The 16,211-nt window shown below is 41.9% G+C and overlaps 1 protein-coding gene across 4 annotated transcripts in view; it reads right to left on the reverse strand.

The window, feature by feature from the left end:
* Positions 1-5,233, reverse strand: part of LOC121874087 (glutamate receptor ionotropic, kainate 2-like) — a 46,700-nt gene extending 41,467 nt beyond the window's left edge. For 3 of the 4 annotated variants that reach the window (XM_042378002.1, XM_042378003.1, XM_042378001.1), the window contains exons 1-5: positions 5,101-5,233; positions 3,380-3,537; positions 2,842-2,983; positions 1,829-1,996; positions 264-287 (exon numbers count right to left, since the gene is read on the reverse strand). In XM_042378002.1, the coding sequence (XP_042233936.1) occupies positions 264-287; positions 1,829-1,996; positions 2,842-2,983; positions 3,380-3,516 (471 nt within the window). In that variant the 5' untranslated portion in view covers positions 3,517-3,537; positions 5,101-5,233. The remainder of the gene's footprint in view (positions 1-263; positions 288-1,828; positions 1,997-2,841; positions 2,984-3,379; positions 3,538-5,100) is intronic. The other variant, XM_042378004.1, reaches the window with a different exon arrangement.
* Positions 5,234-16,211: the final 10,978 nt, after the last annotated feature.

Raw genomic sequence — 16,211 nt, forward strand, 5'->3', positions numbered from 1 at the left:
CTTGAGACATTATGCTCTTACAAAATGCATGAGACATGCTCATACAGTAGGCATGAGACATTATGCTCCTACTATATGTGTGTGAGACATTATGCTCCTACAGTATGACTGATGTATTATGCTCCTACAGTATGAATGAGATGTTATGTTCCAACAATATGCTTGAAAAATTATGCTCCTACAATATGTGAGACATTATGCTCCTACAGTATGCGTAAGACATTATGCTCCAACAGTAGACACACACATAAAGAATGGCTTACCGTCCAGAAACTCAAGTTCCTGAGCTGAGAGGCAGTAAGGACAGAAGGACATGATTATTAGACAAGTCTTCACAGGTCTGCCTACTATGGGTAGACGTGAGGCTAAGGAGTATAGACATGAAAAGACATAAAGCTTACGAGTAGACATTCATGAAGACGTGAAGCTTATGGGTAGATACTTAAGACGTGAAGCTTAGGGGTAGATATTTGAGACGTGAAGCTTAGGGGTAAATATTTATGAAGTATTGAAGCTTAGGGGTAGATATTTATGAAGTTTTGAAGCTTAGGTAAAGATATTTAAGAAATTTTGAAGCTTAGGGGAAGATACTTAAGAAATTTTGAAGCTTAGGGGTAGACATTTATGAAAACATGAAGCTCAGGGGTAGATATGAAGCTTTGTTGCTCAGGGGTAGATATGAAGCTTTGAAGCTTAGGGGTAGATATTTATGAAGACATGGAGATTAAGAAAATTCACTTATGAAACAGATGAAGCTTATGGCTAAATACTTAAGGAGACATGAAGCTTAGCCAGTCATGAGAAGACATAAAGCTTAGGGGAAAACTCTAAAAGACATGATTGAGATGCTTCATGCAAGGGGGGAGGGAGGGGGATCCAGACCACATACTGTACTACACAAAGAATCCAATGCTAAGGAAAAAGACTTAATAGAATCTTTGGGATTTTAGAAAAAAATACTACAATCTTTAAATATTTGAGGGATTGGGATTTTTAGAAAGAATTTACTAATATATTCTTGTGTTTGGAGGGATTGTTGGAAGGGATTGGATGGGATTGTGGGGGTAAACTAGAGTACAGTATTACTATCATCCCAAAGTTTCATAGAGGGAGTGAGTGAATACTATTGAAAAAATTTATAGATAAACAAATGACAATCGACCAGAGACAAGAAACACACTTTGCAAAGTCTTAAAAAAAAAAGCCAAGGCATTTATAGTTTACTGTCAAGCTACTTTATACTTTTATATATACTTTTTTATTATTATTATACTTTGATTTTTACTGATTTTTTTTACTACCGCTGGTGACCTATATCCTGACGAGCTATATAAGGATTGTTTTCCCTTGTTATTTAAGTTAGAGAATCAACCTTATAGTTTTTATGGCATTGTTTTGATTCAAGGTTCATGGAAGAGATTTTATTTTTTTAATGGTGATTCAAAGCTTAAATTCGATTCTTAATTCTATAAACAAGTGAGTGTAGTGTGTGTGTGTGTGTGTGTGTGTGTGTGTGTGTGTGTGTGTGTGTGTGTGTGTGTGTGTGTGATATAGGTGTTCAAGTGTACATGTGCTTGAGTGTACAGATGTCAAAGTGTACATGTGTGTGTAAAATTACCCTGGTGTGAATGTACAGTACACACATGTAGATGACAAAGTGTACAAGTGTGTGTGAGTGTACAGGTATCAAAATGTACATATATGTGAGTGTACAGACATCTAGGTGTACAGGTGCCTAAACATACCTGTGTGTAAATGAACATGTACGTGCATCTAAGTGTACCTGTGTGTAAGAGTACATGTACGTGCATCTAAGTGTACACCTCACCTTCATGATCACGTCCTCGTCATGGAGCTTGTTGGTGTACATGCCCCGGCCAGCCTGTAGGTCCTTCATCACGTTCTTCACCTCCTCTCGGTCTGGGTCAATCAGTCTTACCGCCGTCACGTTGGAGCCGCCGTACTTAAAGTCTTCCAAGTTGACCAGGTGTAGGTCCTGTGGGGTGAGGTGTGGGGTCAATAGGTCACAGCAAAAAGATAAATGAGTGAAACCTCCATTTAACGGAATTTTCTCTATTTAACGGAATTTTCTCTATATAACGGACTTTCCTCTATATAACGGACTTTCCTCTATATAACGGACTTCTCTCTATATAACGGACTTCTCTCTATATAACGGACTTCTTTCCATATAACGGATTTCTCTACATCTAATGGACCCTTGACATAATGGATTTTTCATCTCTATATAGATCCTTAGATGGAGGTTTTCACATCTAATAGACCCTCGATATAACGGAATTTTCTCTCTATGTAATCCGTTAAATAGAGGTTTCACTGTAAATAATCAGTCGTAGTGTGCAATTGTCTACACACACACACGAGATTCTGGTATATTCTGTTCTTGGGAGCCGTCCAATTTAGGTGATACAATGGTGGTGGTTTTTAGCCTGCCTGTGTGAGGGGGAGGGAGGGAGGGGAGGGGGGTGTCAAATGGCAGTGAATTATCTACCTGTTGCTGGCTCTGTCTCTTCCCCTCCCCCCCTCTAACCTCACTTACTACTGATTTTCTCTCTCTCTCTCTCTCTCTCTCTCTCTCTCTCTCTCTCTCTCTCTCTCTCTCATTTGTCTTTCTCTTGCTGTATTTGTCTCTCCTCTCTCCTCTCACTATGTCCTATTTTTTTATATCTTGCTTCATTGTTTAGTCTCTCTCTGTCTCTCATTATATTTGTCTCTTTCTGATTCACACACACACACACACACACACACACACACACACACACACACACACACACACACACACACACACACACACACACACACACACACACCAGGACTCACCAGGGAGGAGATGATATAGTTGTGGAAGGAAGACATCATGCCTATCTGCTGAGCCTGTTTGAGCACCATGCCGACCTTCTCCGTCTTGCAGTCCAGAATGATGTTTTGTTCTAGTGTCCCCTTCACCTCGTTCAGTACGTCCCTGGAGGTAAGAGGGCGGGAGGTCAAGGCACGGAGGTCACAAACGAGTCATTCATTAGTTGAGTGAGAAGCATTAAGTTCATTTGTGGTAGAGATTCGAAGCATTGATTAAGTTTATGGAAAGAGATTCGAAATATTACGTTCATTCACAGTAGTTCCGAAGCATTGATTAAGTTTATGGTAAGAGATTCGAAATAATACGTTCATTCACAGTGGTTTCGAAGCATTGATTAAGTTTATGGAAAGAGATTCGAAATATTACGTTCATTCACAGTAGTTCCGAATCCCTAATAAAGTTCACTCACAATAGAAGCTTTGAGGCATTAGAAACAACTTCATTCAACGGTAACCTTCCCCAAACACCTGTGGGACTCGCCTAAACACCTGAGATACGCACCTGTAATCATCACTTTGGGGCAGCTGGCGTATGGTCACCTTGAACTCATTAGGGGAGGGCGTCTTTAGGAGCTCCTGCATCCTGACCAGCCCCTCGTTGTCCTCGTACAGGATACAGAAGGACCGCCACCCGAACATCCTCACCAGATCCAGGTATGCCTACAGGAATACAGAGATTACAGGTACAGTATGGAGAGAATAGTAGTAGTAGTAGTAGTAGTAGTAGTAGTAGTAGTAGTAGTAGTAGTAGTAGTAGTAGTAGTAGTAGTAGTAGTAGTAACTTGATAGTAGTAGTAAGTTAATAAGATCATGGGTCCATTACAACAGATCGGCAGCACTGCCAAATGACATGTTGCAGCAACTATTACTGCAGGCTCCAAAAAATTTGACAAAAAAAGTAGCTATATGTCAGGGGTGCAGGCGCCTCGAACTGGTTAACTACGTTACCGATAAGGGCAAATGGTTTCAGCCTTAACAAACAAGAGAATTTACAGATGCCATTGCTCTAAGGTACGGTTGGCCAGTAGATGGTTTGCCCTCCCAATGCGTGTGTGGCTATTCCTATGATGGCGATCACGCCATGGTTTGCAAGAAGGGGGGCTTCATATGCATGAGGCATGACGAGGTAAGGGATCTCACAGCAAATATGTTGAAGGAAACCTGCCGGGACGTCATGGTAGAACCGACCCTCCTTCCGCTGGATGGCGAGATCCTCCAACACAGGACTTCGAACACATCTAGCGAAGCCCGTGTGGACGTCAGTGCTCGAGGATTCTGGACGCGGGGACAGCGAGCCTTCTTCGACATCAGGATTTTTGATCCCATGGCCGTTTGTCACCGTAACCTAGCTCTCGATGCTGCGCATAGGAGGAACGAGAACGACAAGAGAAGGGCATATGGGGAGAGAATTCAAAATGTTGATCAAGGCAACTTCACTCCTCTAGTGTTCACAACCTCTGGTGGGATGGGCCCAAGTGCAAGATGTTTCTACGCCAGACTCGCGGAGCTGATCTCCGAACAGAAGCAGCAGCCCAGAAGTTATGTCACAGCCTGGATCGGCCTGTCCTTCTCTCTCTCCTTCGGTCGGCTTTGCTCTGCCTCAGGGGAACAGAGCTTCTGCCCTACTCCGACAACTGCTGCAGATATTGACTATGGGCTGGTCACGGAATGCCGCATGTGGATCTGCAGCTCCAGCTAATTAACACAAATGGGATAGCTTCTTATGTGTATTAGGATGACTGTCGGAGTAAATAAATGGTGGCGAAGGTGTGGCTATTGGGAGGCTGGAGTACGTTTAAAAAAAAAAAAAAAAAAAAAGTAGTAGTAGTAGTAGTAGTAGTAGTAGTAGTAGTAGTAGTAGTAGTGGATTCTCGTTATCAAGTATACTACGTGTGTGTGTGTGTGTGTGAAGATATGAACAAGTTACATTTGGTTAGCGTAAATTAACTTAGGTTAGGTTAGATTAGGTTAGGTTAGGTTGGTTTATGTTACGTTTGATTTGGTTAGAATGGATTAGGTGTAAAAAGGGTGTATCAAAGGTTGTACGACAGGTGTAGGAGAGACAGCTGCATCATGACAGGTGTAGGAGAGACAGGTGCTTCATGACAGGTGTAGGAGAGACAGCTGCACCATGACAGGTGTAGGAGAGACAGGTGCTTCATGACAGGTGTAGGAGAGACAGGTGCATCATGACAGGTGTAGGACAAAGGGCGTGACACTGACCTTACTGAGGGAGGAGGGGTGAGGGTAGAGGTTGACGGAGTAATCATCCCGCCGGAGTCTGTAGTCCCAACGGGTCTCGATGTGGGGGATCTCCAGGGCGTCACAGATGGACTGCACGTGAGCCGAGGTCTGACCTGACTGTGGACCGAATATGGCCGCCAGTTCTGACCTGACAAGATGGCACACTGGAAGGGGAGAGAGATGTAGAGTGTGAGAGAGACAGTCTAGAGGAGATAAGGTGGTGAGACAGATGGTGAGACATAGATGGTGAGACATAGATGGTAGAGATAGTGAAACACATCCTAGCGACACACCCTACATAAACATCTCATATGACACCCACCACATGACACTATATGACACCCTACATGATACACACCACATGACACACCCACCACATGACACCTTACATGACACACCCACCACATGACACCTTACATGACACACCCACCACATGACACCTTACATGACACACCCGCCACATGACACTATATGACACTCTACATGACATACCCACCACATGACACACTATATGACACTCTACATGACACACCCACCACATGACACACTATATGACACCTTACATGACACACCCACTACATGACACACTATATGACACTCTACATGACACACCCATACATGACACTATATGACACCCTATATAACATTGATAGTTTGACCTTTAACCCTATACAGTAATAAGCAGTAAATATATATACATTGATAACTTAAGTTTGGTGAAGAAAAAACAACAATAACATTTGAACGACAATATATATAAATTTATCTTCTCAATGATTAGCCCACATCAAAACAAAAACAACAACAACAATAACAACAGCAGCAACAAAACAACAACGAATATTACTACACTAACATACCACTTAGTCTTGGAGAAGCAACACAAAAACCACAACAACAATAAAGGGCAACAACAATAACAGACAGCAGCAACTAGCAAAAACAGCAACAAAAACAACAACAACACTATTATCCCAAGACTTTAATAAGTTGTTTCAGCTGGTGAGGTGTGGCAATAAACCTTCCTTCAGAAATAAAATTCTTCAGTTAATAGAAAAAAATTATACTGTAAACACAACATGGAGAGGGGGGGTAGTGGGTGGGTGGGGGAAGGTGGTGAGGAGGAGGAAGCAGGGAGGGGGTGGGTGGTGAAGGGGGTGGAGTGGTGAGGGAGAAATGAGGATGGGGTGGGTGGTGAACAGGGATGGGAGTTTGGGAGGAGAGATTTTTATATACTTTCTCCTCATTGTTTTAGTGGTACAGTATATCACCCATTAAAACACACACACACACCACACACACACACACACACACACACACACACACACACACACACACACACGTCAACAAAACTCACCTATAATCACAGAACAAAAGAAAACTAGTACGCCCTGATTTGTTTTATAAACACTGAGTTGCTACCTAGGAGTTTAAAACAGCCCTGAATCTACCTGTGTTAGCTCCGGCTTGTGTTTCTGTTGGGGTTTCTTCCCGTCAGTCAACACAATGATCGGTTCTTTTTGTTAATTAGGTACAGGTGTGTGCTTGGAGGTGTGTGTGTAGAGAAGTGTGTGAAAGGTGTAGAGAGAGTGTTCCTTAACAGTGGGGTGGTAATAGTGGTTAATGGTGGTAATAGTGGTTAATGGTGGTAATAGTGGTTAATGGTGGTAATAGCGGTTAATGGTGGTAATAGTGGTTAATGGTGGTAATAGTGGTTAATGGTGGTAATAGTGGTTAATGGTGGTAATAGTGGTTAATGGTGGTAATAGTGGTTAATGGTGGTAATAGTGGTTAATGGTGGTAATACTGGCTGTGGTTGGGGGGCCGGGAGAGTTGGCAGCCCTGAATACAACAAGTTACAACACAACACAACACAACACAACACAACATAACACAACAAAACACGACACAACACAACACAACACTATACACAGCTCAACATAACACGACATAACATAACACAACATAACACAACACAACACAACACAACACGACACAAAACAACACAATACGATATAACACAACAACACAACACAACGCAACACAGAACACAACACAACATAACACAACAAACACGACACAACACAACACAACACTATACACAGCTCAACATAACACGACATAACATAACACAACATAACACAAAACAACACAATACAATATAACAACACAACGCAACACGAAGACACAACCTCCAATCACCCACCTTGGTTTCGATCCCTCTTGATTGTGAGGTTCGACTAGTGGGGGAGGAGAGAGAGAGAGAGAGAACAGAGGAATGTTTATAGATCTCGTGAGAAAATATAACGTACACACACACACACGCACACACACACACACACACACACACACACACACACACACACACACACACACACACACACACACACACACACACAGAGTACGTTACAGCCAGCACTAATTGGCTTCTAAAGTACTTGGCTACAGCTGTTTAACCCATCCTCTGCGGTAATTAATGACGTCACCGCGTGTAATTAGGTATATAGGTCAGGGCCATTAAGGTGTAATGTTTATGGTTGACTACGCCGCCACCAGAGGGCTAATGTGATAACTATATGAACTGGATATAGTAAGTCACATACACACACACACACACACACACACACACACACACACACATACACATACACACACACACACACACACACACACACACACACACACACACACACACACACACACACACACACACACACACACACACGGAACATATAGACTCATACATATACACACTGCATATTATACATTTATACATAATACATCAGCCCAGGACCCCACCATCTTGCCCCAGTCATTTCATCACCGTCTTACCTGCTGAAATACCTTGAGGGGCGCCCGTGTCTTCAAGATTAAAAACGAGTGAGTGTGTGTTTGTAATCTAACCTGTTACTGTATTTATATCTGTTTTGTACCTGTACCTGTAATTTTACCTGTTAACTTACACCTAACCTAACCTAACCTAGAGAGAGACTACACCAGTATTAAAATTTCCCAAATCACATGTACAGTACTGTGTGTGTGTGTGTGTGTGTGTGTGTGTGTGTGTGTAGAAACTTGCCTCCCTACCTTCCCTATGACCCGCCATTACTTACATATTGCCTACATATTATTATTTACCTCATACACTCCTAGACTCACCCCCCTCCCCCCTCCATGCCATAATGACCTCTCAATCCAGGCGCTACAAGGGTAATATTACCTGTTTATAGTAACCAAGACTCGAAGACAGGAAGCTATATGCTATTTTAACTCTCATATCCCCATAGCATAAAGGTGAGAATCTCCCCTTATGGATCAGGATATAAGGAATGTTGTCTGGTAAGGTATTTTAGGCCTTATGGTTATCTAGTGTAGAGGTGAATTTGTTATTATGCTTCAGGTAATGTGGAGTGTCATCTGTTAAGGCAATGTCGATCTTATTAACTCGTGTCACAAAAGCCAAGGTCGCTCGCTCTTTTTTTTAATGGCCCCAGGTGGTGATGCAGGCACTCAGCAAGCTAATGTAATGTCGACCTTAGTGGAATGTGAATATAAAGGTTAATTTAGTTTTTAATACTCCAGATGGTGATGAACTCACTCTCTCTCTCTCTCTCTCTCTCTCTCTCTCTCTCTCTCTCTCTCTCTCTCTCTCTCTCTCTCTTTTCTGTCTCTCTCTCACTTTCTCTCACACAAACACACATGTCGACCCTCTGACCCGGGAGCCATAAGGGTGAAAGTTATCACTGCAATGAACGAGTCAAGATGCCACCGTCGCCATGATGTTGACGAGGCAGTTATTGCAATTTTCCCGTGATAGACTTTTGTGAAAGGTTGCGAGTGATGTTGCAAAGGTGTGTTGAGAAGCTAGGTGGGAGGTGAAGGAAGGGAGGGAGGGAGGGAGGTGAAGGAAGGAAGGGAGGGAAGGGGAAGGGAGGGGAGGAAGGAATAGAAGGAGGTAAGGAAAGGGTGGTGGGAGATGAAGGAAAGGAAAGGGATAATGACCTTTCTGTATGTGACCTCTGATAAGAATTTCTAGCAACAACCTCAACAAAAACAATAAGCTGAAACAAGAAGAAGAACTACAACAACAAAAACAAATACACAACAACAACAACAACCTAAACAAGAACAAAAAAAAATTGAAACAAGAACAGCAACAAATACACAACAACAATAAAACAAAAACAACAACCTAAACAAGAACAAAAACCATAAGTTGAAACAAGAACAAAAACTATAACAAAAAAACACAAGAATAACAACAACAAAAGGTACAAAAAGGATTAAAAAAAAATCTAAAAAAAAAAAAAAGAATCCGACAAGAACAACATTTAGACCAAAACTACAGCGTCCAATTTTCCTTTATTTCCACACTTGAGATGAGTTTGTACCCCTCCCCTTCACACACACACACACACACACACACACACAAGGGATAGCGGGCTCACCCCACCTCCATTACCATCACCAAAGCGACCAATAACACTATGAATCTACCGTAGCCAATCAGACCTTATCATAGTCTTGGGCATAAACTGAGGGGGGGTCATAGGTCACTTACATATCATTTACATATAGATAGGTAACTTAATGTCAATAAGATATATGATAGGGGGTTATTAAACGTAAGAATTGACAGGGTGGGTATATATATTTTTTTTAAGTTACCCATAGTAAGTCTAGTGGTTGAGGTTAGGTTAGGTTAGGTTAGGTTAGGTTAGGTTGGGGGAAAGGGAGTGCATGGATGAATTCTTTTTATGGTAAAATATTGACTCTCTCTCTCTCTCTCTCTCTCTCTCTCTCTCACAACCCCCACCCCACATTCTCTCTCTATTCCTTACCCCCTCTGTCTTCCTTCACCCTCCTCTCCCTCTCTCCCTCCCTCTCTCTCCCTTCCCCCCTCTCTCTCCCTCTCCATAGCATATCTAATATTCCTTCTACGTTAAATCCAGAGACTCGGAACAGACACACACACAAAGAAATGACTTCAAGACAGTAACATGAGAGATGCATCACTGTCACACACACACACACGGAACGACGCACACACACTCACACCGACAGACAGACAGACAGACAGACAGACAGACAAAACACTCCCCTCTCCGCCACTACAAAAGACATCTATCAGGATACACGCGGCGGGATTATGGTAATTTAGTTTGAGACGCTCGAGTCAAGATGGCTGTGTTGTGTTGTGTTGTGTTGTGTGTTGTGTTGTGTTGTGTTGTGATGGGGTGTGCTGTGTTGTGTTGTGTTGTGATGTGTTGGGGTGGGGTGTGTTGTGTTGTGTTGGGGTGGGGTGTGTTGTGTTGTGATGGGGTGTGTTGGGGTGTGTTGTGTTGTGTTGCGTCGTATCGCTGGTCCAAACTTAGACATCATACCTTACTTTACATGATGATTAGACACTGTAACGCTATCTTTGGGGGTTAGGTTAGGTTAGGGTGTTTAATCATCATGTAAAATAAGCTGGGGTGCCTAATCTTCATGTGATCCCTCGTCTGTAACACGTAGAAAACATTGTCAAGAACTTTATAACTCACACACCTTTGTCACTTGTCCTGTTCTTGCCCGGAGTGACTAAATATTTTTTTTTTATCATATTAGAAAAAAAAATCCATAACACGTTCGAAACATGTCAGGAACACGTGAGAACACCAATTACAAAAAAAACAACAACTATAAGGTGATTAGTTTATTGGCCGTCACAACCTATCAACAACCGGGGAAAACAACCTTATTTAAACACAACCCATCGACCCAACGCCAGTGCGAGCAATCTCTAGCACCTGGCGTTCTCTTATACCTCGCAGTGATCCGCTTAATGAACTGCTGCGCCAGACGAAAAAAACGTTCGCCCGCCTTTTGCCTGCAGTATTGGCTGATTTACTCTCAAAATTCATTCTGTTTATTTTTATTTGTTATTTTTTTTTACAGGCGGGGAGCGAGAGCTTACTGATCACGTGAAGATTAGACACCCCAGCTATTTTACCTGCTGATTTAAACACCCAAACGTTAACCTAATTTACCCAAACCAAACCTAATCAAACCAAATTTAATCTAACCTAACCTTATCTAACCTAAACTAACCTAATTTAGCTTAACCTTATCTAACCTAACCTAACCTAACCTAACCTAACCTAACAACCCCCCCCACAAATAGCATTAGGATATTTAATCATAAGGTGAAATAGGCTGGGGTGTCTAATCTTCAGGTGGTTCGATTTAACCCCGAGTGAGTTCAAGATGCAAATCTCATTCGAAGCTCCATCTACGGGTTCGAAGCACCTGACTCACCTCTCTTAGATGCGTGGAAGGAGTCGAAGGGCGGGATCTTCTCAATCAGGAAACGGAGTTGAGTCCTCTTGAGTATCTTGGCCCTGTTGACGGTATCGACGGCGTACCTGAAGGCGACCTCCTGCTTCACGTCTCCCTGGTCGAACAGCCCTCCTACAGGAGACAGACAGAGTGAGTGAGTGAGTGAGTGAGTGAGTGAATGAGTTAGGATGAAGTATGAATTTATGGATGAAAAATATACAAAGGAGATTATTATTTTTTTTTAGTCTACAGCGATTTTTTATTTGGCATTTAAATAGCTCGTCTGCTTTTATACCAAATTCGTCTGCTGAAGAATAGTGGTTGTAATCTATTTTAACACAGCGACGATAAAACAGCAAAGCCTAATAGATAGAGTGTGTGTGTGTGTGTGTGTGTGTGTGTGTGTGTGGGAGGAGTGTGTGTGTGTGTGTGTGTGTGTGTGTGTGTGTGTGTGTGTGTGTGTGTGTGTGTGTGTGTGGGGAGGAAAAATGTACCTTTGTGTGTGTGTATAAGGATGAGAGAGAGATACATACAATCAATGTTGCCCAGCATGGCGGAGTCACCCCAGCCTGGCGCCGCCTGCCCTTTCCTGAATACTGTGTGCCCTCATTCCTCTCTCTCTCTCTCCTCTCTCTCTCATAAACCTACAACTCTCCCCAAAACTAAATAATGATAATGGGCTTCTTATCACTTCCCTGTCTTCATTATTCATTTAGAGAGCCGGAAGGTGTGCTTTTTAGGGGGGGTTATATTCTGAACCTTCAGTGGCTATTTTTTTGTGGTGGGGGGGGGGGTCTGGAAGCCTCCCTCATTCATATCCTGCCTGTAAACATACGTCATTCATGTCTGGGAACCTCTCTCATTCATGTCTGGAAACCTCTCGCATTCATGTCTGGAAACCTAGCTCATTCATGCAGTCTGGAAGCCTCCCTCATTCATGTCTGGAAACCTCTCGCATTCATGTCTGGAAACCTAGTTCATTCATGCAGTCTGGAAGCCTCCCTCATTCATGTCTGGAAACTCTCGCATTCATGTCTGGAAACCTAGCTCATTCATGCAGTCTGGAAGCCTCCCTCATTCATGCAGTCTGGAAGTCTCCCTCCCATCTTCCACTGCGTATTCCATTAATCTCCTGAATTAATGATGACTCGCTGCTGGAAATTCTAATGAATCCTCGGGTTTTCTTTTTTTTGAGAGAGAGAGCAAAAAAAATCTATTAACAGACGTCTTTTAGTTAATGGAGGAAAGGAAGAATTTTATTTCTCAGGGAGTTTGTTTTTCTCGAGTCATTGAATGGGTACGTGTTTTTTTTGTGTTTTGTTTTATAGGTTTTAATTTATTGCATTGTTTTAATGTGAATTATTATGTGTTTTTTCCCATAGGGTTTGTGTTTTTGTTTTTTTATGGGAATTATCGTTCATTTGGTTTATTTACCGGGTTTATGTTTGCTTCTGTGTTTTATTTACCAGGTTTGTGTGTTTATTTAGGCATCTTGTTTTATGTGAATTATAGTCAGTTAGTCGTTTTATTTATCACACCTTACAGGGTCGCCAATCTATCTCCATTACCTGAGGTGTGACGTTGGCAATGCTGATATATGACTTAAGTTTTATACTGCAGTGACAGAATAGTTTGTTGGCAACGCTGATATATGAGGAAAGTTTTATATAAGGCTATAATATATTTCGTTGGCGACGCTGATATATGACAAAAGTTCTACATAAGACAAGATAATGTTGAAATGGCAACTTTTATATGACAAAGTTCTACCAAAAGGCGAAAGAACTTGGGCTATATAAGATCCTGAGACTCCTATATATATATATATATATATATATATATATATATATATATATATATATATATATATATATATATATATATATATATATATATATATATATATATATATATATATATATATATATATATATAACGTGATGTCTCCAAGTCCTTTATAAAAATCATATAACGTCCAAATATACGTAATGTTATACAGTCTGGGGATTGATTGATATATTTTCTATGATATCTTACTTAACACTGTAACGTCTGGGTGTTATAAAAGACCATTGTTATCACGGTTAATAATAACAACAATAATAACAGAAAGAACAAGTACAACAAAATTAATAATAATAATAATAAAACAGCATTAATAATAATAATAATAATAATAATAATAATAATAATAGTAACAGCAACAACATCAACAACAACAATTACAATAATAATAAACCTCACTTCAGAATCACCCACCACGAGTGACTACAAGTGTTCGGTCATAACCTCCCGTGTGTTCGTTTACTGCGCGCGTTGTACCAGACCAAAACACAACCTTCTTTTACGGCGCGAATATACCGTTCCCTTTTATGGCCCTCTTAACCGGATGCTTAATATTACATTCATGGCTCTGGTGGACCTTTTTTATCTCTATTTTATTTATTTGTATTTTTTAAAGGAATCTCTGGCGTTGCTGTGAAGTGGTGTCTGTCTGTCTGTCTTGGTTACGTGGCGTGTGTCAGCGTTTATTTCCTCTCATAGGAAGGGTCGCTGTGAGGGGGCAATACTTTGTTTCCTCTCATGGGAAGGGTCGCAATACTTTGTTTCCTCTCATGGGAAGGGTCGCAATACTTTGTTTCCTCTCATGGGAAGGGTCGCAATACTTTGTTTCCTCTCATGGGAAGGGTCGCAATACTTTGTTTCCTCTCATGGGAAGGGTCGCAATACTTTGTTTCCTCTCATGGGAAGGGTCGCAATACTTTGTTTCCTCTCATGGGAAGGGTCACCGGGGAAAGCAATACTGGATATCTCTCGCCTTAACTGCGTTCTTGAAGTGTTCTGTTTTGTAATATCGAGGACGAAGTATTTAGCCATTATTAGTTATTTTTTATACTTTGGGGCCGAAGTGACTGTGTTTAGGGAGGCGTTCATAGGTATAGTACGAGATGAAGCGACTCTTATAATGGCTGTCCAGGTGCGGTGGAGAGAGAGAGAGAGAGAGAGAGAGAGAGAGAGAGAGAGAGAGAGAGAGAGAGAGAGAGAGAGAGAGAGAGAATAGGAGGAGCGCTAGTCAGGGGCAGACAAGAGGAGGAGGAGGAGGAGAAAAAGGTGTCCTACATAAAATATTCCCTCACTTTATACCACTTTTTTCCCCTCCCTTTATTTTTTTCCCATTTTTGCCTTCCCTCTTCCTCCCGTTGTCCAGGGTATATCATAGCATCATGGTGGGTCGGGCTCAAAAGCAGCCACCCATTGTGTCTTTGCCATATACCCTGAAACACCCTCCTAACTCCCGCCCACTCACACCCTCCCGCCCACTCACTCTATCCCGCCCACTCTCACCCTCCCGCCTACTCGTATCCCTCCCACCCACCAGAGGACACCACGCAAGCCTTTACGTACCTCCATAAATGCCAAGGGGCCTTTCTCAGAACAGGATACATACATCACGCCCCACCAAATATCAGGATACTACATATTTCTCAAGCTCCCAGCGGCAGTCAGAGGATAAGGTAGGATCTTGGTAGGAGTTTGGTAGGATCTTGTAGGAGGTTTGGTAGGATCTTTTAGGAGTCTGGTATGATCTTGGTAGGAGTCTGGTAGGATCTTGTAGGTGTGATAGGATCTTGAAGGAGTCTGGTAGGATCTTGTAGGAGGTCTGGTAGGATCCTGTAGGAGGTGTGGTAGGATCTTGTAGGAGGTTATAATTTATACAATAGATAGGATAACAGAGATGGTTGTAGGATGTGTAGTGGTGGTGAGCGATGGTTGGTGGTGATAGTGGTGGTGAGGGGTGGTAGGGGTGAGGGGTGGTAGTGGTGAAGGGTATTAGTGGTGAGAGGGAGATGGCTGGTCATAGGTGGTGATGGTGGTTGGTGATGAGAAGGAAGGAAGGTTGATAGTGATGGTGGGGAGGGGGGGTTAGTGGTGTGGTGGCTCACACACACACACACACACACACACACACACACACACACACACACACACACACACACACACACACAGTCACATCAACACGCGTGAATGTGCTGGCGTAGGAGGTAAAAATCCTTTGACCGTCACTTGAGCGTATCTACCGCAAAGTACAGTCGCAATTTCTACCGCCCCCCCCCCGGATCAAAGAATATAATGTAATAGCTTCTTCTTTCATATATATCTAATTTACCTTTTTTTTAACGCATCAGTATTATATTTCAAACGTTGGTTAATGAATTTTTGGGGTGAATATTATCATTTGTGTGTATGTGAGTGTGTATGTAGCTTGATTAAGACAATGTAATGGATTTGGGTGTTTACAGGTGTACAGCAGGTAATTACAGAATGAGTACATCCAGGTGATCTGTGATGTACTGAGAGAGAGAGAGAGAGAGAGAGAGAGAGAGAGAGAGAGAGAGAGAGAGAGAGAGAGAGAGAGAGAGAGAGAGAGAGAGAGAGAGTAAAATAAGATAAACAAAAATCCTTATCATATTAAATTTCCTACAAACATCTCCCCCTCCCTCAACACAGGTTATGTTCTGGACACGACCTTGACCTCTGACTTACCTGTGACCTCTGACCTGAACACCTGAGAGTGGTCCGGTAGGCACCCAATTAAGATACATTATCGCGTTACCACTTAATTAAGATTGGTCAAGCGGCTACATAGATAATGTTCTGGTCAACCTTGAAGGAGTAATGATAATAATAATAATAATAATAATAATAATAATAATAATAATAATAATAATAATAATAATAATAATATATATATATATATAGACACACACACA

Source organism: Homarus americanus, unplaced genomic scaffold (assembly GCF_018991925.1).
Source record: "Homarus americanus isolate GMGI-L3 unplaced genomic scaffold, GMGI_Hamer_2.0 scaffold28172, whole genome shotgun sequence".
Classification (NCBI taxonomy): domain Eukaryota; kingdom Metazoa; phylum Arthropoda; class Malacostraca; order Decapoda; family Nephropidae; genus Homarus; species Homarus americanus.